At 43.1% G+C, this 22,926-nt stretch overlaps 1 protein-coding gene across 2 annotated transcripts in view; it reads left to right on the forward strand.

Moving 5' to 3' along the window:
- MTRR (5-methyltetrahydrofolate-homocysteine methyltransferase reductase) overlaps positions 1-22,926 on the forward strand; it is a 112,997-nt gene that overhangs the window by 19,195 nt on the left and 70,876 nt on the right. The window contains exons 2-3 of one of the 2 annotated variants that reach the window (XM_063451929.1): positions 8,629-8,780; positions 11,641-11,802. In XM_063451929.1, coding sequence (XP_063307999.1) covers positions 11,659-11,802 — 144 coding nt within the window. In that variant the 5' untranslated portion in view covers positions 8,629-8,780; positions 11,641-11,658. The remainder of the gene's footprint in view (positions 1-8,628; positions 8,781-11,640; positions 11,803-22,926) is intronic. The other variant, XM_063451930.1, reaches the window with a different exon arrangement.

Raw genomic sequence — 22,926 nt, forward strand, 5'->3', positions numbered from 1 at the left:
TAAGTTTATATGTATAGTATATTAATCAGATGATTTAATTAACTTATAATATATTATACATATAATGATATACATAAAATATATGTAATATCATAAACGTATCTTGGCAATAAATATATTGAAAAATACACTTAGAATTATATTTTTTATATACCGTATATAATATATATATTTGTAGTCGGGGCAATATAGCTGTGATGAAAAAGTAACATAACCTATTATAACCACGAAACATTTAAATTTACACCAGTCGGTTGTAGTGTGCCGGAACCGACAAAGCAGTAGGCCTGTAATAAAAGTGGGCCCACCTTAGAGGGTGATGTGAATAGAGAGACTGGTGGGAGGGGTGACTCGCCAGACCATCAACGGTAAGATGGGAGAGGATTGGCAGCCCTTTTAAATTGAATTCAAGCCCCTCCCGCAACTACAGGCTAAGTCCTTAAAATATATGTATGTGTGTGTGTATATCTACTATTTCCCTGGATATATCCATGGCAGCACTACGTATGGGGTATAGCTCCTCCCCTTCTCAATTGGACAGGAACCACCTCCCAATTAATTAATAAAGTCCCTTCAGTCTTTTTTTTCCTGTCCCCTTCTCATGGACTTAGGATGTTTTACTTCCTCTTTTTTATTTTTTGGTTTACTCGGGTCTAATTGTACCCCTTGCCCATCGGGAGTTCAGCCTCTCCCCCATGGAAGCCTCAGGACACGGCACCTCACCAAGGGCGACTCCCTGGAGGATTCTCCCCTCCGCAACCGGGGAGCTATTCTGCAGTGACCCTGTAGGTAGCAGCTGGATGTGCCAGACCCATTGTGGTGGTAATTCCCAAAAAAGGGTACACCTACCTGCTGCATATGTTCTGGGCTTCTTGGCTTTCCCATGGATGGATCTTGTCCTGTCTGTTGGTGATGTAAGTGGCAGTTCCTTAAAGATTTCTGCCTGACCAGGGGGCTTTTTCTTTCTTTTTTCTTCCCTTTTTAGCTTCCTTTGCAGATAGGTGTCCCCTGTGTTTCACGTTCCGGTTTTGGAACGCATAGTGGGATGCACCAAATGCGCGTGTCCTCTTTCCGTCACTTCCGGTTTGTTCAGCCTATCGTGTTCCTCACTCCGGTCGTGGAACGCACGCCGGAGTGAGGCCCAGTAGCAAGGGAATTATACTTCCGGGTTCCTTTTTTTTCCAATTTAAAGGGGTAAGTACCATTAGGTTTTCCCTCTATCGGTACCTGGATCCCTTTATCGCTCTCTGAAGTAATCATATTCTATCCTGGCTGCAGGTAAGTGAAATATTTGTGATTTCTTTGATTTATAAAAAATTCCTTTGGTAATTTTCTAAATTGCTAGAAACTTTATTTTTAATTTTTTAGCTGCCCTATTAGGATGGAGTCCCCCGGTCATTCTTTAAAAAAATAGGTCGCAATCATGAGGTTCAGAGTAAGTCACCTTTATTTTCAGCATTTACTATACAAATAAAGAGTGCATTTCATCTTTCTAATTAGGGATCGACCGATTATCGGTTTTACCGATATAATCGTCCGATATTCGGTATTTTCGGCAATATCGGTATCGGCCAATAGGGATACCAATATATTGCCGATAATACCTCCCGGGACCGCCAGGCTCATTACAAGCCCGGCGGTCCTGGGGGGGGCGGGCAGCAAACGTTTACTCACCTCCCAGCAACTCCTCCAGCTCCCCAGTGTAAATCTCACGAGACCCGCGGCCAGCTCTGACGGCCGCGGGTCTCGCGAGATTTACACTGGGGAGCTGGAAGAGCTGCTGGGAGGTGAGTAAACGCTTGCTGCCCCCCCCCTCCCCCCCAGCAGCCTAAGCCAATGCCACTGACTGGACCCCCTCCCTGGCAAGGCAAAACACAGGGAGGGGGGACAACAAAAAATAATAATAATTAAACATATAAAAAAAATATTAATTTAATATATAAAAAATGCCCCTCACACACATACACTCTATTATTATACACATACACTACACAAACACACTGTGTATATAATTCAGTGTGTTTGTATAGTGTGTCTGTGTGTGTGTGTATTTGTATTGTGTGTGTGTGTGTGTGTGTGTGTATATAATGCAGTGTGTTTGTAGTGTGTATATAATGCAGTGTGTTTGTATTGTGTGTGTGTGTGTGTATATAATGCAGTGTGTTTGTATAGTGTGTGTGTGTGTGTATAATGCAGTGTGTTTGTAGTGTGTGTGTGTGTGTGTGTGTGTGTATATAATGCAGTGTGTTTGTATAGTGTGTGTGTATATAATGCAGTGTGTGTGTGTGTGTGTGTATATAATGCAGTGTGTGTGTGTGTGTGTGTATAATGCAGTGTGTTTGTATAGTGTGTGTATAATGCAGTGTGTTAGTATAGACACACACTATACAAACACACACTGCATTATATACACACACTATACACTATACATTATACACACACACTATACAAACACACACTGCATTATATATACACACACTGCATTATACACACACTATACAAACACACTGCATTATATAAACACTACACAAACACACTGCATTATATACACAGTGTGTTTGTGTAGTGTGTTTATATAATGCACACTACACACACACTCTGCATTATATACATACACTATACAAACACACACTCTGCATTATATAAACACACTACATTCACTATACACACACTACACAAATACACACACTCTGCATTCCTTATATACACACACTACACAAACACACACACTTTGCATTTAGTATATACAGCATTCACTTTACACACACACTGCATTCACTTTACACACACTACCCACACACTACACAAACACACTGCATCCACTACACAAACACACACTGCATCCACTACACAAACACACACTGCATCCACAACACACACACACTACACAAACACTGCATCCACAACACACACACACTGCATCCCCTACACACACACTACACAAACTTCATCCCCTACACACACACACACACACACACTACACAAACATACACAGCTCCCCTGTCTAAACACACTGCATCCACTACACGTGGCATGTATATTTTGTGCATTTACCTTTAGAAATAGTTTTTATTTTCCAAAATGGTAAATGTACAGAATATCGGCAAATTATATCGGCTATCGGCCTGAAAGTTCAGAGTATCGGTATCGGCTCTAAAAAATCAATATCGGTCGATCCCTATTTCTAATGGAAGATTTTAGTTCTGCCCACAGATCCTCATACAAGAAAAAGAAGGATAAGACCCCCTTATGTGAAGCTTGTGATGTCAAGGTGCTGCCTGGGAAAAGACTTTGTTTAGCTTGTCTGAAAGCAGCGGCAGGTCATGCAGAACTGGATCCAGATGCTCTTACATCCGTCAAGCAGTTTCAGAGGGTCTGAGATGGCATAGAAAAGACATTTAGCCCGGAAGAATATCCTGATTTTGAGCTCAGATGAATATATGCCCCCAGTATTTGAAGAAGACACATTTGCATCTCAAATGAAGAGTCTGGGGCCTCTCCTGTCTTTATAGACAATGGTAAAATTGAAGCTCTAATCAAGGCGGTTCGTGATACCTTGGACCTTAGTGATAAGAGAGAGGAAGAACCAACTTCTAGTAAGCACTTTGCAGACCTAAGAAAGTGCAATCCTACTTTTCCATTGCATGAGGCCATTGAAGACCTTATTAAGCAAGAATGGAAGAAAGCAGAGAAAATAGTTTCTATTCAGGGTCGTTTTTCTAAACTTTACCCTTTTAAATCTGATGAGTGTTTCTTGGGATCTTGCCCCCAAAGTGGATGCAGCAATTGTCCGATAAACCAAAAGACCATCCTTCCAGTGGATGATGCTGGTACTTTACGTGATCCTATGGATTCTAACTTATCCAAAGCCTATGTTGCCTCTGGCTCTGGGCTTCGTCCTGCCGTAGCCTTGACATCCGTTTCCAGGGCCTTAACCCCTTAAGGACCAAACTTCTGGAATAAAAGGGAATAATGACGTGTCAGACATGTCATGTGTCCTTAAGGGGTTAAAGCAGTGGATGGACCATCTCGAAAAAGAAATTTCAAGTGGAGTCAGTAGATCCAGGCTGGTGGAATCTTTGAAAAAAGTTAAATTGGCTATTGAATTTTCATCGGAAACTAGATTTGGTGAGATCAATCTCCAGAAGCATGGTCCTGTCAGTAGCATCTTTGGCTACGTAATTGGGTAGCAGATACCTCTTCAAAAAAATAGCCTGTGTGCCCTCCCTTTCCAAGGGGATGTGCTTTTTTTTTGCAAATATCTGGACAAATGTATCAAAAGAGCAGTGGAAGGGCGTAAAACTTTTCTTCCTCAAGACAGACGACCAAGAAGATAATTTCCACAGGACAGACGTTCCTTTTGGGATAAGAAATATAAACGCTGCAAGCCTGGTAGAGAGTTCTCCAGATTCCAATCATTCATTGAAAGGATTATATTCTTCCTCCAAAAACAATCGGGGTCGAGGTGGCAGTGGCAGACAATCAAAGCAATTCTGATGGGACGTTAGTTCAGTCCTTGGGAGTGGGAGCAAGACTTCTAAACTTCTTCGAGGTCTGGGCTCAGACAGTGCAAGACAAATGGGTTCTAATGATCATAAAGAATGGTTACATTCCTCTCCATCGTTTTGTGGCTACAAAGATACCCCAAGAACCTAAAAAGGCATCAACCATTTGTTCCTTTATAACTTCCCTGTCAGCAGAAGGAGTAATTTGTCCAGTTCCCATAAAAGAAAGAGGATAGGGAGTTTAATCAAAGCTTTTTCTTACCCCAAAGGTATCAGGGGAATGGAGACCGATATTAGATCTTCACGAGCTGAACCTAGAGCTGTGGTTAAAAAAATAAAAATAAATAAAAACTAATTCAAAATGGAATAATTAAGTTCCATTATCAAAAGCATATCTCTTGGAGACTGGTTGATTTCCATAGACCTTTTGGATGCTTATTTTCATATTCCAATTGCTCCGCCACACCAGAAGATTCTGAGGCTCGCCATTCATCAACCGCATTTCCAATTTTGGGCTCTTCCAATTGGTTTAAGCACGGCTCCCAGAACTTTCTCGAAAGTTCTTATTGCATTAATAGCTTAATTTCCGGATGGAAGGCATATCAATATACCATTATCTAGATTACATTTTGTATCCTCTCAGACACCAAAGATCAGCTCTTTCTCCATTGAGATGGAGTTCTTCAGAAGTTTGGTTGGATAATAAACTTCAAGAAGGGCCAGCTGTATCCATCACAGATAATGGTGTACTTGGGTGCGAGATTCGACATGATAAATACACAAGTTTCCCTCTCCTCAGACAGAGGTCATTGTATTCAGTCGAAAATTTGTCCTTCTTTCTCTCAACTCTATTCCGGCAAGAGAGATTATGATCCTTCTGGAAAGTTTTTCCTCTACATTAGGCATTACAAGGTGGGCTAAATGGCATATGTGGATCCATCAGGAGGGATTTATGTCCCAATTTACAAACAAAGACCTGAATCAAAGTATTTCTCTGACACTGACTATCAAAACAGTTCTTCTGGTGGCACTTACCTCAGGAAGAAGAATCTCAGAACTGGGTGCACTCTCTTGCGATTCCTCATTTCTAATTTTACAAAAAGAAAAGTCATCCTTCGGACAGTTCCTACCTTTTGTACTAAAGTAGTATACTCATTTTATATGCATCAGGGTATCGTTCTACTAGCCTTTTTCCCCCACACTCTTCTTCTGAGGAAGAAGAGAAATGGCATTGTCTGGATCTGGTTTGTTTTGTATCATCTTACCTGAACCATACGGTGGAAATAAGGAAATCACCTTGCTTGTTCATCATTCCTTCAGGATATAACAGAGGTCAATCTGCCTCTTCCTCCTGCCTTGGCCGATAGATAATCTCAGGCTTGCATAGCTTTTGGGTGTTCCAGTTTCAACGAGTCTTCAAGCCCATTCCACAAGATCGTTGGCCTCTTCATGGGCAACTGCAGCCAATATTTCTCTGTACCGCATTTGTTCCGCAGCAACGTGGTGCTCATTAAATACCTTTTATCCGTCACTACCGGTTGGATGTGGCCAGGTCCTCTACCTCTGAATTTGGTAGAAGTGTTCTTTCTGCCGTCTTATAATTATTTTGTAAATAAAATATTTTTGTTGGCATTAAAATTCAATGTTCTGGTTTTCTTTCTCTCCCTTGTACTTTTTCAAGTAAAACCCATCTGTAGTGCTGTCATGGGTATATCCGGGAAAACAGAAAATTTAAACCATGCTCACCGATATTTTAATTTCCTGGATATAGACCATTGCAGCACTACAGTTCCACCCTTTTAAAAAAACTTAGTTCAGAACTACAAATAACTAAAATAAGACTCTGGGGACAGGGGAGGGAGTCTCTTTTATTAGGAGGCTTTTCCTGTCCAGCTGAGGAGTGGGAGGAGTAATACCCATCTGTAGTGCTGCCATCGCCTATATCCGGGAAATGAAAATATCGGTGAGTATGGTGTAAGTTTTCTGGGCTGCCATATGGTCTCAAAGGCAGCATAGGTCCAGCAAACAAACCTGGCAAATTTCAATGTGTAAAAATTAAAAAGGGGGAAACAAGCCCTATATTTGACCCTGTAGCTTTCAAATACCCCATAAAACCTGTACATGGGGAGTACTAATAAACTTGTAAGACATGGCTGAACACAAATATATGTATTATATGTATAACAGTATTATGACATTAACTATGGTGTAGGGGTGGGGTCTCTGTTATTATTTAAATAGGATATATTCCTATCCAGTAGGAGTAGGATGAGTTATACCCTTCTGCAGTTCTACCATGGCCTATATCACGGAACAGTATATATTTTAAGTATGGAATACATATTCTGTTTTCTGACGTGAGAGGGCATGACTAAGGAGGGGCTTATGGTATAGAATTCTGCAATCCATTGAGCATGCGACACATACATTATGTTAATGAGGCCAAAATCATTCAAATGTTAAAAATGTTTATTCCCTTCGGCTGGAGAGGGGTTACACTTCTTTTGTGCAACGTTTTCATAGGGAAACGTTGCTCATACAGACTCCAAGCACCATGACCACTTCAATTCAATGATTGCATTTAAAATGCAAATAAATAAATATTTAAAAACTTCCTGCAGTCTTTGTATTATTTATTATTTCATTCATATGTATATTCAATTTTTTCTTTTACAAAAATGGTGTGTGTGTATTGTTGTATTTTATTAAGACAGCTTTCTATTCACTAAACATTCTAGAGAACATTTTATTATGCCTACATTATCTTGCAGGTTTTTCAGTATTAAAGGAAGTAAATATCTTAATTTGTTAATTGGCATAATTTAAGTAAAATGCACTTAACTACAATGACATTTTCTATGCTTCATTAAATTTAATTTAAAAAAGTACATACTACATTCATCAAAAATTTCCACGGTAGAAAATAATTATCTAATAAATTCCTTTTTTTGTGCACAAATGTAATCAAGCTAAATTACTAGAACATGAGGTCATAGTATGACAATTTTATTGAAATTTGACACTTTTTTTTGCATTAATATCTTGTATTTTGTTTCCTAGTGTTAAGCTTTTTCTTTAATATGTACTATGCCACATATCAATACCTGCACGAGTTACTTCGTAGCAATTTAGGACTCTCTATGGCAATAGTAGTGGATTCGGGGAGCATTCGACAGCCCTGTTAATAAGTCAAATGGTTCAAAAACGATTTGACTACTTACAAAAGGGGACACCAGTGTGCTTTAGGACCATAACCAACACAACAAGCTTCAGTGGTTATGGTGCTTGGAGTGTTCCCTTTTTTTTTTTTTTTTTTTTTAAAACATTATTGCTCCAAAGGTGATCCTTTTGGTTTGAAAATCCTTTCTTCAGTATAACCTATAGCTCAAATAAACAAAGTTTGTAAGTTACTACTGCTACTTTGTTAAAATGTAAAAAGTAATATGTTACCGTATATACTCGAGTATAAGCCGACCCGAATATAAGCCGAGGCCCCTAATTTTACCCCCAAAAAACTGGGGAAACATATTGACTCGAGTATATGACTAGGGTGGGAAATTCAGCAGCTACTGGTAAATTTCTAAATAAAATTAGATCCTAAAAAAATTATATTAATTGAATATTTATTTGCAGTGTGTGTGTGTGTGTTGCAGAGCCTTGGTGGGGGGTGGGCATTTTTATTATTATTTTTTTAATTATTATTATTTAATATATTTTTTTTTTCAAGCTCTCCTTCCCTGGTGGTCCAGTGTCATTGGCAGTTCAGTGGGGGGAGGAGGGGGGCTGGCTGAGAGTTTACAGCTCCCTCCTCCTCCGCGCCGGTCCGTGCAGCTCCTCTGTCAGCTCCCAGTGTAAGTCTCGCGAGAGCCGCACTATGACCCCGCGACTCTCACGAGATTTACACTGGGAGCTGACAGAGGTGCTGAAAGGACCGGCGCGGAGGAGAAGGGAGCTGCAGGAGAGGTAAGTAAACGCTCTACAGCCCCCAGTCTGTATTATGGCAATGCAAATTGCCATAATACAGACAATTGACTCGAGTATAAGCCAAATAATGTGCTGAAAAACTCTTATACTCGAGTATATACGGTAATTTATTTAAAAAAATATATATATTTTTTTTTAGTGTCTGCTGATTACGAAGTAAAAGTTATTAACTGAATTATTTATTTGAACTTCTGCTTCTGCTTATGTTCTACTTTTGGAGACTTTCAATCTAAAACGTTCATTGCTGTGTCACCAGTAAGAAAAAAAGACACCTTCTATACTTTAACCACTGTGAGTACAGGGCACTTCAATTTTGTTTATAATTATAAATAATTGTCTACCTATTTTTCTGCATGATGTTTTCTATTGAGAAAGTCCAATGTCTGCCGTGATATGAATGATATTAAAAGTCGTTAACTAGAAATATGCTGATCAGCCACAACATTAAAACCACTGAGAGGTGGTGTAAATAACATTTATTATATTGTTGCATTGGCACCTGTCAAGGGTTGGGGTATATTAGGCAGCAAGTGAACAGTTCTTTTAATTCAATGCGTAATACTAGTTAGACAACTGAGTCAGAGCATCTCCAAACAGCAGGTCTTATGTGTTCAAGGTATGCTGTAGTTAGTACCTACCAAAAGTGGTGCAAGGAAGAACAACCAGTAAACCCGTGTCAGGGTTAAGTCTCTCATTGAAGCACTTGGGGGGTGAAGGCTAGCCCGTCTGGTCCAATGACCCAGAAGAGCTATTGTATCTCAAATTTACTGCATATGGGTCTGTGTTGCCGCAGACTGGTCAGAGTGCCCATGATGGTTCACCGCCAAACGCACTTTCACTTGGAACATGTGCATCAGAACTGGAGCATGGAGCAATGGAAACTGGTTTCCTGACCTGACTAAGTTTTATTTAAGATCAGGTGGATGGCCAGGTGCATGTGCTTTGTTTACATGGGGAAGAGTTGGCAGCATGTTGCACTTTGGGAAGAAGACAGACTGACAGATCAATGTTATGCTCTGGGCATTGGTCTGAGGGGAAACCTTTGCATTCATGTGGATGTTACTTTGACACGTACCACCTACCTAGAAATTGTTAACCTCCTTTATGGCAATGGTGTTGTCTGATGGCCTCTTTCAGCAGCGTAATGCACACTGCAAAAATTGTTCAGGAATGGTTTGAGGAACACGACAAAGAGTTCAAGGTATTGCCATGGTCTACATATTTCAAAGATCTCAATCCGTTTAAGCATGTATGGGATATGCTGGAACAACAAATTTGATCCATGGATGCTCTCCTCACAACATGCAGGACATTGAGTATCTGTTGCTAATGCCTGGTGCAAAATACCACAGGACACGTTCCGACACAATAATTGGCAGGTGCTTTCAATGTTGTGGCTGAGCAATGTATAAGATTTATTTAACTGATGTGTAAGACTAAAATAACAGAGGCGGGGAGGTAAGGGGGGTCAGAGAACTGATTTGAGCTTTCACACCAGGATCCTGTATGGAGCAATCAAATGGTTTAAAACTTCCCCCCCCCCCTTATTGGATTCCAGCACCGATGTCCCTCGGCACAGGCTCTGTCTTAAACTCCTCTGATTTCTGCGCGAAGGAAAACCTACTGCGCGTTCATGCATTTGGAATGCGCGAGGAAGTCCTGCGTTGTTTCAGTTGAACTGCAGGAAGAGCCTCTAGTCGCTATCACGGAGACAGACAGACAGACACACACACACACTGACAGACAGACAGACACAGACAGACACACACACACACACACACACACACATTCTTGCACACACATTATTTTTTTTTATTGCTCCTTCTCTTAAGGAGACGATGTGGGGCATCTCCCTGGGGTCATTCCTGCTCCCTCGCGCGGTTTAGTGATGCCGGGTGCCGGAAAATGAAGTCATATTCCGGCGCCCGGCTTCACTTCAGAGGGAGCAGTGAGGAGCTGGAACACTGAGCTCCCTCGCTGGCCGCGTAAGTGTTAGCAGAATAGGCACCTTCAATATGGTGAAAGCAGGTGCCTACTCTGCTATAACACCAGCATGTAGTCGCGGCTCAGCGGGCCGCAAAGACGGTCCTTGTGGGCCGCAAGTTTGACATGCTTGATGTAGAAGGAAGATAATGTAGAAGGAGGGAAAGTGATTAAGTTGATAAGGAAGGTATGTTATAGGTTGTGGTTGAAATCCTAGATGGTGACAAAGTGTCACATAAGAGCAAGGAAAGTATAAGCAGAGGTAAATGTGGATAGTAGTTAGGTAAAGGTTGTACATGTGTATAGAGAAAAGCGCAAATATAGGAAATAGCATGTATAAAACAATACATTTTACAGGAAGGGACACAGAATACACACTTATGTTATTGAGTCAGTCAAGAGCTGTTTAATGAATTCACATAAATCAAAACATGTATGGAATAATTGGTGACAAGAGACAACAGAAGGTCGTGCAGTATTCTGAAGGTTACGAGGTTCTAAATATTGTGTTGCAATTCCGGAAAATTACCTAGAAAAAGAACTATATATAACATTTGTATGTTTGAAATGTAGACACATTCTTTTATTGTCAAAATGTTATCATTTTTAACATGCTGTTTCTTTGGATGGTGGAAATGAGAACCAATGTCAATATGAATCTAGCTGTTCAGTAACTATAGTAATTATTGCAAATAATAAATAAGTTAGGGAGTGGTAATTCAAAATACATTTTTGTGTTGGCTCTTCATTTTAAGGGAACCATCTAAAAATACAAAAAATATTAAAACCATTGGGGACATGAGTCAGGTGCAAGGAAATCGCCATAGGTGAGAGTACTTCATAGATGCTTTAGCAGTGTTGTCACACCAAATATTAAGATTTATACTTTTCTTCTGATCACTCAGCCTTGCTTTTCCTCTGTTGATAAAAATAAACTATTAACATATCTATTTTTACAAACTTTCTTACTTTTCAGCTTTTTTTTTATCACCTGCCTAAAACATTTGCACTGTAGTGTACAATATACAATTATTTATTTTTACATGAATTCAGTATAATATTGCATGGAGAAAAAAAAATATTACTTGTGGAAGAAACATACAGTTTTCCTTGCAAAAAATAAAGCCTATTTCTTTTTTTTTTCTTTTTTATTATTCCCTTTCTACAGAGTACTTGGTGCTATACTATGTGTGGTGCAATAAAGAGGAGGTTTTTGCTGCTCTATGGCACACAACAAGGGCAGGCTAAAGCAATTGCTGAGGAAATAGGACAGCAGGCAGATCAGCATGGATTTGTTGCTGATATTCATTCACTGAAAGATGTGAATAAGGTGAGGTATTAGTAGTAATGGTGTGTGTCACCAGACAGTATTTTTTAATAAGCCAAACAATACGTGAGATACAATAATTTTAGTGGTTGATTTTCTGACATACTTGTTTCCAGAACAAAAAAACTACAGATTTTTCTTTTACCCAACTGAAATGTGAACACATGTTCTTAAGTTGCTGTAATGCATGCAAAGTAGAACAGAGAAAGCTTTTTGTTAACCCTAGTAAATTCAATTTTGAGGATATTTAGAAATCTAAAATGTAACATGTCACATTCTATATTTTTGGCAACTGTTGTATGCATGTACCATTTCACTGTGACCAAATTTTGGGCATCGACCAACATCACTTTTCCAGAGCCAGTGCCTATACAGACCATTGCCAATATTTAGTACATTTACAGTTTAAAAAAAAAACAGCACAATTTCTACACAAATTGGGCATTAACTGAACATGCTTGTAGCAGACTTCTTTCACTTGTGTTCGGTTGTCCGTACCCCCTTTTTGGTCTCACGAATGATTGGTGTGTGGTCTCCCTTTTATTACCTCAAGGAACACTGACCTCCCCTGGCTGTTAACCACAAATTAACAACTTCACACATTAACTTGAGTGCTTTCCTTGGGTGGCCATTCGTATAACCAAACGCACGTGGTCTCGTGCATGGCGGCCATTTTGTCTCCCAAACACAGGCAGCAGTACATAGTCGTCGAACACCTGGAACTCTTTTCAGCCACGGGAGTGCGCAAACTCGGGTGGGGTTTGTACCGCTGCACGTTCTACTTCATAACCAAGTAGACGAACGACGTTCGGGAAATATGAACAGTGGCAGAACCACTGTCTGTTCGTGGATTTCCCCTCTTTTTCACATGCATTTTCCCTGTACTTTCCTTTGTAATGTCTGTTCAGGAGCGCTCCCACGAATGGGATTCATTCACCTTCTGAACAGGGACCACCACAATAACTAATTTAGAACGTTGGTATAAAATGTTCACACTTCCCAAACAACTCGCAACTTAAGGGCTGAAACCGCAAACCACAAGGGAAACAATTAATAAGTGCTACCTTGGGTGGCTGGCATTTGTACAGATGAACGCCATCCAGGGGAAGCATTTGTACCTCGAAAGGAGACTCTTCCCTTGTCTGGGTTTCACACCAGGACCTCACGAATGGAGACTAGTCGATCGAAGGGAACCGAGGCGAGGATTCCTGAGATTGGTGTGGGCACTTGGAGGGCACTGGCGAGTTTTGGCGCGCTCTCTTCAGCCCGAGGGACAAAGAGACCAGCTCTTTTCCCGCAGGCAGGCTTTCCTAGAGGCTCTTGGGAAGAAGACTCCTGGTGGGAATTTAGTCGCAGGCTTTGGGGACAAACGGAACAAAGTCCCTTCCTGCACTGGGACCTCGGGGAGGGGGAGGATTGTGGGATGTCTGCATAAGTGTGTTCCACCCCTTGCACGGGGTATGCATAAAAGCCGTGTGTGGCCAATAAAATAGTGTTGTACCTCCAGGACTGTGTGTTGTCCGGTTACTGGGGGGAAATGGGTCCTTTTAGAACCCCCCCCCGCGTCCTGCAGCACCGTCCTTCACACCACCCCAAAACCCGCTGGCCTTGGAGCCAACACCGAGGGGGGCCGCCCCAAGCGGACAACAAATGCCACAACTGCCATCAGCCCAGCCACTTCAGGAGGGATTGCCCCCAGTCCCGGAGCCGACCCCGGTGGGTTAGCTTGGTGGCCCCCCTGACCCCACGAGCTGCGGCAGCCTACTGTTACCAGGTCACCACCACATACCTCCCAGGCCACTCAAAAGAGGCCTGGGCCATCCTGCACAAAGCGGACCCCCTCCAAGCCGCAACCAACAACCGGGACCACCACAGACAGCCGGTCAGGTTGAATGGGCACCCCATACAGGGCCTGCAGGACACTGGAGCCACCCTGACCCTGGTGCAACACCGGCTCATCCCCGAGGCAGAGAAGACCGGGAGGACCGTCACGGTCCGCGATGCCGGGGGAGCTGTCTACCGCTTACCCACTGCTCACGTTCACCTTGACTGGGGCGCAGGAGAGGAGAGTAGAAGTCTGGCTCATGTCTAGCTACCAGTGGAGGTGCTCGTCTGCAACGACTTGGGCCACCTCACCTCCTCGTATGTGCTCCTCGACGTTGCGTTAGAGACCTACCCAGTGATGACCCAGCAGCAAGCCCGCACTACCCAGAACGGCTTACACTCTGCGGTTCAGGGAGGCACACATACCCGTCCCTGTGCCCCAGCTGCCCATAGTCGTCCCATGCTCATCCCATTGCTCCAGCCTTCCGCGAACCTCCCTGCCCACTGGTACCCTTGCCCTGGGATACCCCTGCTGAATTCAGGAGGGAATTGGTCTCCGGTCCTACCCTCAAAACCTATAGGAGTTGGGTGGCCACTAGTCCAGAGGTGGGGGTGGGGGACAGTTTATCTGGGAGCAGGCTTATTATATCGCTTAGTGGTAAAAGTAGGCAAAGGAACTGCCCATATTACCACCATGCTGTTGGTAGTGCCCAAGAAATTCCGCAGGGAGCTATTGAAGATGGCTCATGACATTCCCCTGGCAGGGCATTTGGGAGTACTAAGCATCGACTCGCCCAAAGCTTTTTCTGGCCAGGCATCTCCAACGACTTGCGGCGGAACTGCCAGTCTTGTGATGTCTGCCAGAGAGTGGGAAAGCGGAGCGAAAGGCACAAGGCCAAGCTCCAGCCCCAACCCATAATTGAGGACCCCTTCGGCAGGGTAACTGTCGACATAGGTCCCCTGGCTAAGCCTAGTCCCTCTGGGATAAAATGCATCCTGAACATTGTGGACTACGCTACTCAGTACCCTGAGGCAGTCGCCTAAATAATATTCAGGCAGATACTGTAGCCAAAGCCCTGATCCCAGGTTCTCCCGGTTGGATTTTCCCTGGGAGATCGTCTTGGACTAGTGCACCCAGTTTACTGCCGAAATGACTTCCTAACTGGAAGTTGTGCAGCATTAAACCCACCCTGAGTTCTCCATACAACCCACAGACCAATGGCCTGTGCGAGTGGCATGTTGAAGCAGATGCTCTGTACCTTTGCAGAGACTCATAAGGATTGGGAATGATTCCTGCCACATCTCCTGTTCGCCTATTGGGAGGTGCCCCAGGAATCTACAGGGTTCTCTCCCTTCGAACAGATGTTCAGTAGGAAGGTTATAGGGGGCCCCTAGATCTGGTTCGCAAGCACTGGGAGAGGGGAGGGGATCAGGAACGGACCCCCATCGTCCCATATTTTTTGGGACCGGCTGGAAGGGCTCACCCATGGGAACCTCCAGGCGGCCCAGAAAGGCCAGCGCACCTGGTACGATACGTTATCGTGCTCACACCCTACCACGAGCGGACAGAGGATGTGGTCGCCATATCTGCTCCAGGCTCGGAAGATTTTGGCAATCTTCCCCTGCCTGACCTCGACGACGGAGTTCAGACCGGGTCCGTAGACAAGGTCCGCCTCAGAGATAGGCTGACCGAAAGGGAATGCCTGCAAGCACTGCTGATGCGGTCAGCCAAGAGGGAGACATTCTCTAACCTGCCTGGCCACCCACAGGGTAGAGACCCCTGACCAACTACCACATCCCAGAGGTGGTTTGGGAGAATATGAGGCACGAGATCCAAGAGATGCTCCAACTAGGAGTGATGGAACCGTCCCAGAGCCCTTGGGTCTCCCTGGTAGTGCTGGTCCCGAAGAGAGGCTAAACCACCAGGTTCTGTATAGATTACCGGAGGCTCAACAACAAGACTGTCTCAGACGCTTGCCCCATGCCCTGTATCAACAAGCTATTAGGATGGCCAATTCCTCACCACGATAGATTTGTGTAAAGGGTACTGTCAGATCCCCCTAGCCGTATAGACTTTCTTCACCCCATTCGGCCTATACCAATTCAAGGTAATGACATTTGGGATGAAGAACGCCGCGGACACTTTCCAGAGGATGGTGGACCGGCTGTTAGATGGCCCCTAGGAGTATGCGTGCACATACTTGGATGATATAGCAATCTACAGTGACACCTGGGAAGATGCCCATGTGGGGGCAGTGCTAGACCATTTTAGAGAGGCGAGATTGACCTTAAAGCCCAGTAAGTGCCACCTGGGGATGGCGAAAGTATAGTACCTGGGACACCGGGTAAGTGTGGGGAACAGAAGCCCGAGCCACCTAAGATAGAAGCAGTAGCTAATTGGCCCTGTCCCCTCACGAAGATCCAGGTTATGGCCTTTCTGGGGACCGCGGGCTACTATAAGAATGTTGTCCCCAACTACAGTGTCCTAGCTAAGTCCCTCACTGACCTGACCTGCAAGAACTTGCCCCGATAGGTACACTGGACCCCAGAGTGTGAGCAAGCATTCCAAGGTCTCAAGAGGGCTCTGATTCAGGCCCCTGTCCTGGCTGCTCCTAATCCGAGTAAACGTTTTCTCATTCACACCATGTTTGGATTAGAAGCAGTGCTGAGCCAGGTTGGGGACGATGGTGGAGAACACCCAGTGGCTTACCTTAGCAGAAAACTGTTCCCCCAGGAGGTGAGCTACGCCGTCATCAAAAAGGAGTTCTTGGCGTTTGTGTGGCTTAACCGGGTTGCTGGGGACAACGCCAGGCTGTTGCGTTGGAGCCTGGCTCTACAACCCTATGATTTCACCATTCACTAAGCAGAATGGGAACGCCGACGGGTTGTCGAGCTAGACAAAGCCGGAGAAGTGATCTGTGAGTACTTCCCTGGACATCCCCAAGCCAATCCGTTGGGATCAGACTGTGTATGATGGCTTGTGGTTAAGGGGGAGCTGTGTGGCAGAACCACGGTCTGTTCATGGATTTACCCTCTCTTTTACATGAATTTTCCCTGTATTTATGTTTGTTAGGCCCGCTCGTTTGGGAGCGCTCCCACACAGTGGATTCATTCACCTTCCGAATGGAGACCACCACAATATCTCATTTATAATGTTAGTATAGAATGTTCACACTTCCCAAACACCTTGTAATAAAAGTGCTGAAACCGCAAACCACAAGGGAAGCACTTGAGTGCTTCCCTGGGTGGCCGCCATTCGTACAGACGAACGCCATCCAGGGGGAGCATTCATACCCTGAAAGCAGACGCTTCCCTTGTCTGGGTTTCACACCAGGTCCTCGCAAACGGAGACTAGTCGATCAAGGGAGCGAGATGAGGATCCCTGACATTGGCGGGCTCTCATGAGCCCGAGGGACAAAGAGACCAGCTCTTTTCCCGCGGGTGGGCTTTTCTGTGCCTGGGAGACAAAGGGACGGTCCCATTTTTCCTGTGCCTAGACTCATAGAGGCACATAAGCTCTTGGAAAAGAAGACCCCTGGCGGTTGGTGTGGGGAACCCTGTGGATTTAGTGATGGGCTTTGGGGACGAAGGGAACGGAGTCCCTTCCCGCACTGGAACCTCAGGGAAGGGGGAGGATTGTGGGATGTGTCTGCATATGTGTGTGTGTTCCACCCCTTGCACTGGGTATGCATAAAAGTAGTGTGTTACCAATAAAATTGTGTTGTGCCTCCAGGACTGTGTGTCGTCCGGTTACTGGGGGGGAAATAGGTCGTTTGACACTCTGAGTGGCTGAAGGCAAGGAATTAGCGGAGGTAAACGGTCGGGCTACCCGTGGTCTGCTACATGAACTACCGACTGGGGGAAGACACAAAGGCTAGTATTCTTGAAACCCCTGTATTCTTGCTATGTAGACCATAATCATAGAGGCCAGTGCATAAAAGTGTGTAGCAGAATAAAGTTCAGTTGTACTCCCAGAACTGTTGTCCAGTTACTGGGGAGGGGGTGGGCTTTTCACTTTGCAGTATCTTGTTCCAATATCAATGATCCAGCGGAAGAAGGACCAGGTCAGGACTAGTGCTCCGCTACAATGCTCATAGCAATCATACTCCTTTCTCAGGCAGCCAATACATGCTGAGATCGATGATTTCATGTGTTTTGAGTCTCTATTTGACAGTAATAACTGCCTCCTTAATTATGAGGCCTTGTGTATCCACTTACTTTATGCACTTTGTTCAATTTATTCACAGTGATCGTTCCATACCTCCCTCTCTCTTCACATGTTAGATTGGACAAAGAGGGACATTTTATTTTTCGAGGTGTGGCCAGGGTCATGACTGCTCTGAGAAATTACAGTTTATTTACATGTAACATTGTATGCAACTTAAATGTAATTTAGAACAAGAATGCATTGTATTTACACAGACTGATCTGTAAATGCATTTATTGCAGTTTTAAGACCCGTTACTGGGAGTTTTATTGCGTTAGAGCTTTGTTATACACTTAGACACACCTACAAACATATGGAGCTCCTAGAATAGAGGGAGTGGGCCTGAAAAATTTACTGTTCCTCTTAAATAGGGGTATGTAATTCAGGGTATAAGTGTCTAAGTTGCCATTTAGCTATTACCCTAACGTGTAATGTATCGTGACTTACTGTGTGATTTTATTTTATCTGATGGTGTACAGTGAAAACTTCTGGTACATGCACTCAAGTCTAGATTTGACTGTAACAGCCTGTCTATTTATTAAGTTCCATGTATCCATTCACTTAACGATCTCTGTTGCACTGTTTATGTACAGTGACTGTTCCTGGTATACTGGTGTATATGTTAAAGGGACACTCCACTGCCCAAATACAAAATAAATAAATAAATCACTGTTTAGTAAATATACCACAAATGAAAACTTGCATGCATTTAATGATGTATTTTTCATTGGGAATATACCTAAAACCGCTTGCAAAAACTGTAGATCTCTTGTCTGCTGCCTTTGCAAGCTCTCCCCTTCTAACACCGCACAAACTTTCTGTGGCTGTCCAATCACAAGACTTCCCAATACAGCTCAATCAGAAGTCTTTGTAAGTCAGATGATCTGGGCAATTGATGCCTATTGAGATCAGGTGCATTGAGCTAACAAAACCAGGAAGTAACATTACCTGTTGTCTGCTTAAAAGCCAAGGGAGTGTAACCAGGTTAATTTATAAAAGTGTCAATTTCTTTTGAAATCTGCACTTTTTGAAAATTGAAAAAAATGAGGATGCATTCTTCACACGTTGTTCAGAATAATACACTTTGCCTAATATTTACCCAAGGCTCAAGCTATCGATGACCGGATGATCAGTTTGTTTAAAATTGGCTAACTTGGAACATGTCCGCTATTTGAAAAAATATATTTTATCTATATCCAATTCCTAGTGAATATACCCCTAGACAAGCGCTGTAGAACATTGTGTAACACGTGTTATATCCTGTATGTTTCTGCTGTTGGCCTTATTTCCTATGTTTCTCCCTTTGATCATAACTGCATAGTAATGTGTAATTTAGAACTGCGTAGTAAATATCTTTAATTCTTAGTGCGTATGAATATTAATTTGAAGTGCGTAGTTATAGTGAAACTTAGCTTTGAACAAGACCCGAACATGAAGATACACCTGCAAGCTTGCGATAGGTTTAAGGGACACTATAGTCACCCAGACCACTTCAGCTCAATTAAGTGGTCTGGGTGCCAGGTCCCCCAGGTTTTAACCCTTCAGATGTAAACATAGCAGTTTCAGAGAACTGCTATGTTTACATTGCAGGGTTAATCCAACCTCTAGTGGCTGTCTTCCTGACAGCCGCTAGAGGCGCTTCTGCGACACTGGACGCGAAATACTTTCCTATGGGCAGTTTGAATACGCGTGCGGCGACGTCGGCGGGGGAGGAGAGGTCACCAGCGCCGAGGGAGCCCGGCGCTGGATAAAGGTAAGTGGCTGAAGGGGTTTTAGTTTATTATGGGTTTTCATGTATTAGTGTAATATAGCTGATAGGTAGTTTTCGGTATGGTAGGCTTCGGACTGCATTAATCAGAGCTGAGGTGTTAGATGGAAAATCTTCAATATTAACCTCTTTCTTTTTTAACCTGTTGTCTATAAACTGAGAGTGGTGCACTTTTCTACTTGTTTTTATGGCGGTATTCTTTGAAGGTATACTATAGTCGCCAGAATAACTACATTTTAATGTAGTTGTTTGTGTGTATATAGCCTGTCCCTTTCGGCTTCTTAATGTAAGCATTGCCTTTTCATAGAAAAGGCATTGTTTACATTACTGCATAGTAACACCTCTAGTGGCAATAACTCAGACAGCCACTAGAGACATTTCCTGGGTCAGTGCTGCATTGGATTGGCTGAGATTTTCAAATCTGGTAAACTCTGTCACGAAGGCAGGGGTAGGCGGGGCCAGCTGCGGCAAGACTAGCACCCCACTGGAAAAAAGGTGAGTTTAGCTCCTTAAGGACGGCTTGCGTACAATCCCGTCTTTGAAAGGGTGACCCTAAACGCCGGAGGGCGGCATAATACACCCAGCCGTCTTTGCACCGTCCTTGACCCCTGTACTCACCTGGACCGGCGATCCCGGTCCAGGGGGACTGGCCGAGACTCGAGCAGTCCCCCTGCAGCAGCTCCGGCCACCTGGCCCACCAGGGCAATGTGATCACCATGATCACATGGCCTCAATAGAAGTCTATGTAGCTGCCTGCAGTGGGACTGTCTGAGCTGTCAGGCATCCCCTGACACTTAAAAAGTAAAAAAGAAAATAATAAAATAATCAGATATATAATACATATATTATATATGTATATTATAGTATAAAATAATTAAAGCATTTTATAATATACATATATAATGCACATAAATGATTGCATTATAACTGTACTTTGAGATATATACATATACATCTCAAAATACACTTATAATGAAATCATAAATGTGCATTATATATGTATAATATATTATAAAATGTTTTTAATTATTTTATAATCTACATATATAGAAAGTGTGTGTGTGTGTGTGTGTGTGTGTGTGTGTATGTGTGTGTGTGTATGTGTGTATGTATGTATGTATGTATGTATGTATGTATGTATGTATGTATGTATGTATGTATGTATATATGTATGTATATATGTATGTATATATGTATGTATATATGTATGTATATATGTATGTATATATGTATGTATATATGTATGTATATATGTATGTATATATGTATGTATGTATGTATGTATGTATGTATGTATGTATGTATGTATATGTATATATATAAACATAATTATTTGATTTTATTAATTATAATTTGAGGGACCTGCCTGACAACCCAGGCAGACTGTCCAGATAATTTAATTGCCAATCCCTATATTTAACCCCGTAATTTTCCAAAACACCATAAAACCTTTACATGGGGGGTATTGTTATACTTGGGGAAACTTAGCTGAACACAAATATGAGTGTTGTGTAAAACAAAAAAAAAACTAATGTGAACGCTAACATTGGCAAGCGTTTGTGGCTACGTTTCTACTACAAAAGACTGGACATACCCCATTTGAATACCCTGGGTTGTCTACTTTTTCAAATGGTATGTCATGGTGAGGTTAATTTTCCTTTCTGTGCTGCCATACCGTCTCAAAGGCAACATAGCCAATCTGGCATATAGTGATACCGGAGAAACTGACGGAAGCCAAGCACAGAGAGATGGACACAGGTTTCTTCAGGAAGGAAGAGATTCTTTATTCGGTTCACCGATCGGGACTCAGAGGGACTAGTGTCACCAAAATATAACAAGTTCTGAGCCCCGGACAATAGTGCAGACTCCTTATATAGGCACATAGCTCCACCCGCACATTCTCTTAACCAATCAAAACAAACAAGAACTAACTTCCTGCTTGACCGCATGGCTTGTCCAGCACAATGGAGGAGGGGAATACTACATCCGGTATTCTTGCACATGCTCCGTACACTACTGATCGTATCTTTGCCACGTGCAACCAACCGACCGATACGTCAGCATATGCACGTACGCATGCCACGTGATAATCTCTGCCTACTAAATTTATTTTTACCGAGATTCCACCACATTCCCCCCTTTGATATTTCACAATTACTTGAGGCATCACTTAACCTTGGTTTGCATACACCTCAGGTTACCATGAATCAGACCAGACTCTTCCATGATGTGAATCCCTCAACACTCCTCTTCCTGCATTGGTTCTCCCTGATTTAGAGCCTCATATTTATATATGGCCATTATCTGCGCTGCAGCCTTTCTCTCTGCTATATTTTCTATCAGGCTCTGCACAGACTTAACTACTAAAGGAATAAGACATGGCAGGAGTAGACACAACATTAAAATCAGCATGACTCCGCCTACCAATGCCTTAAGCCCTCCAAACTGCTCATACCAGTTACCAAACCAACTACTTGGATTATACCCTTTCCATACCTGAGTAGGCACATGCGCTAGTTTAACCATATGGCTAGTAAGCTCAGCTATTGCTTGCCCTTCGTCTTCTATTTGAAGACAGCAATTGCTCAGGTTAAACTTCCCACATACACCTCCCTCTACTGCCAATAGGTAATCCAAGGCTAATCTATTTTGGTAAACTGCTGTTCTCATCCTGGTATTATGCTTCGCTAGAAGATTGAGCGCTTGTGAGGTCTCATTAGTAATTATCTCAACCACCGCCTGTAACCTTATAATGCGGTTGAGCATATATATTGGGGTCCTATACCCGAAAGTACCATCCTCTGCCCAAGTGGCTGGCCCATAATAGTCTATAATACGCGGGGGAGGCCATTCATCATCTTCCCAGGCGCCTATCTCTATGGGTCCTCTTTTCTTCCTATGATTCACATCATAGACTTTAACTCCCAAAGTCTCTCCTGTTTCAATAGGCAACAAGAAGAAGGATGGTTTGAGCATACCTAACACACATGCCCCTTCCCAGTCCTGTGGTAACTCCGAATAGGCTTTCTTACCACAGATCCAGTACAAATTTGCTAGGGCTCTCCAACTAGATGTGATGGATAAATCAAACCATACGTCCTTTAAATTGGCATATCTTGCAAACGGGTTAAATGGTTCTGAGACATTTGAAGCCGACCACCAAGTTGTATTCTTTGTATCATCATACTACGCTTTTTGCCCTAGACAAGCCAATTCTCCTACCGAAGTATTAAACATCATTCCTTTCCTTGCTTTGCAAATATAACCTATGATGGAGGTTTTCAATCTCCACTCAGATTTACCTCTAACACTCATCTGATAATCGGCT

Source organism: Pelobates fuscus, chromosome 4, assembly GCF_036172605.1.
Source record: "Pelobates fuscus isolate aPelFus1 chromosome 4, aPelFus1.pri, whole genome shotgun sequence".
In the NCBI taxonomy this organism is placed as follows: Eukaryota; Metazoa; Chordata; class Amphibia; order Anura; family Pelobatidae; genus Pelobates; species Pelobates fuscus.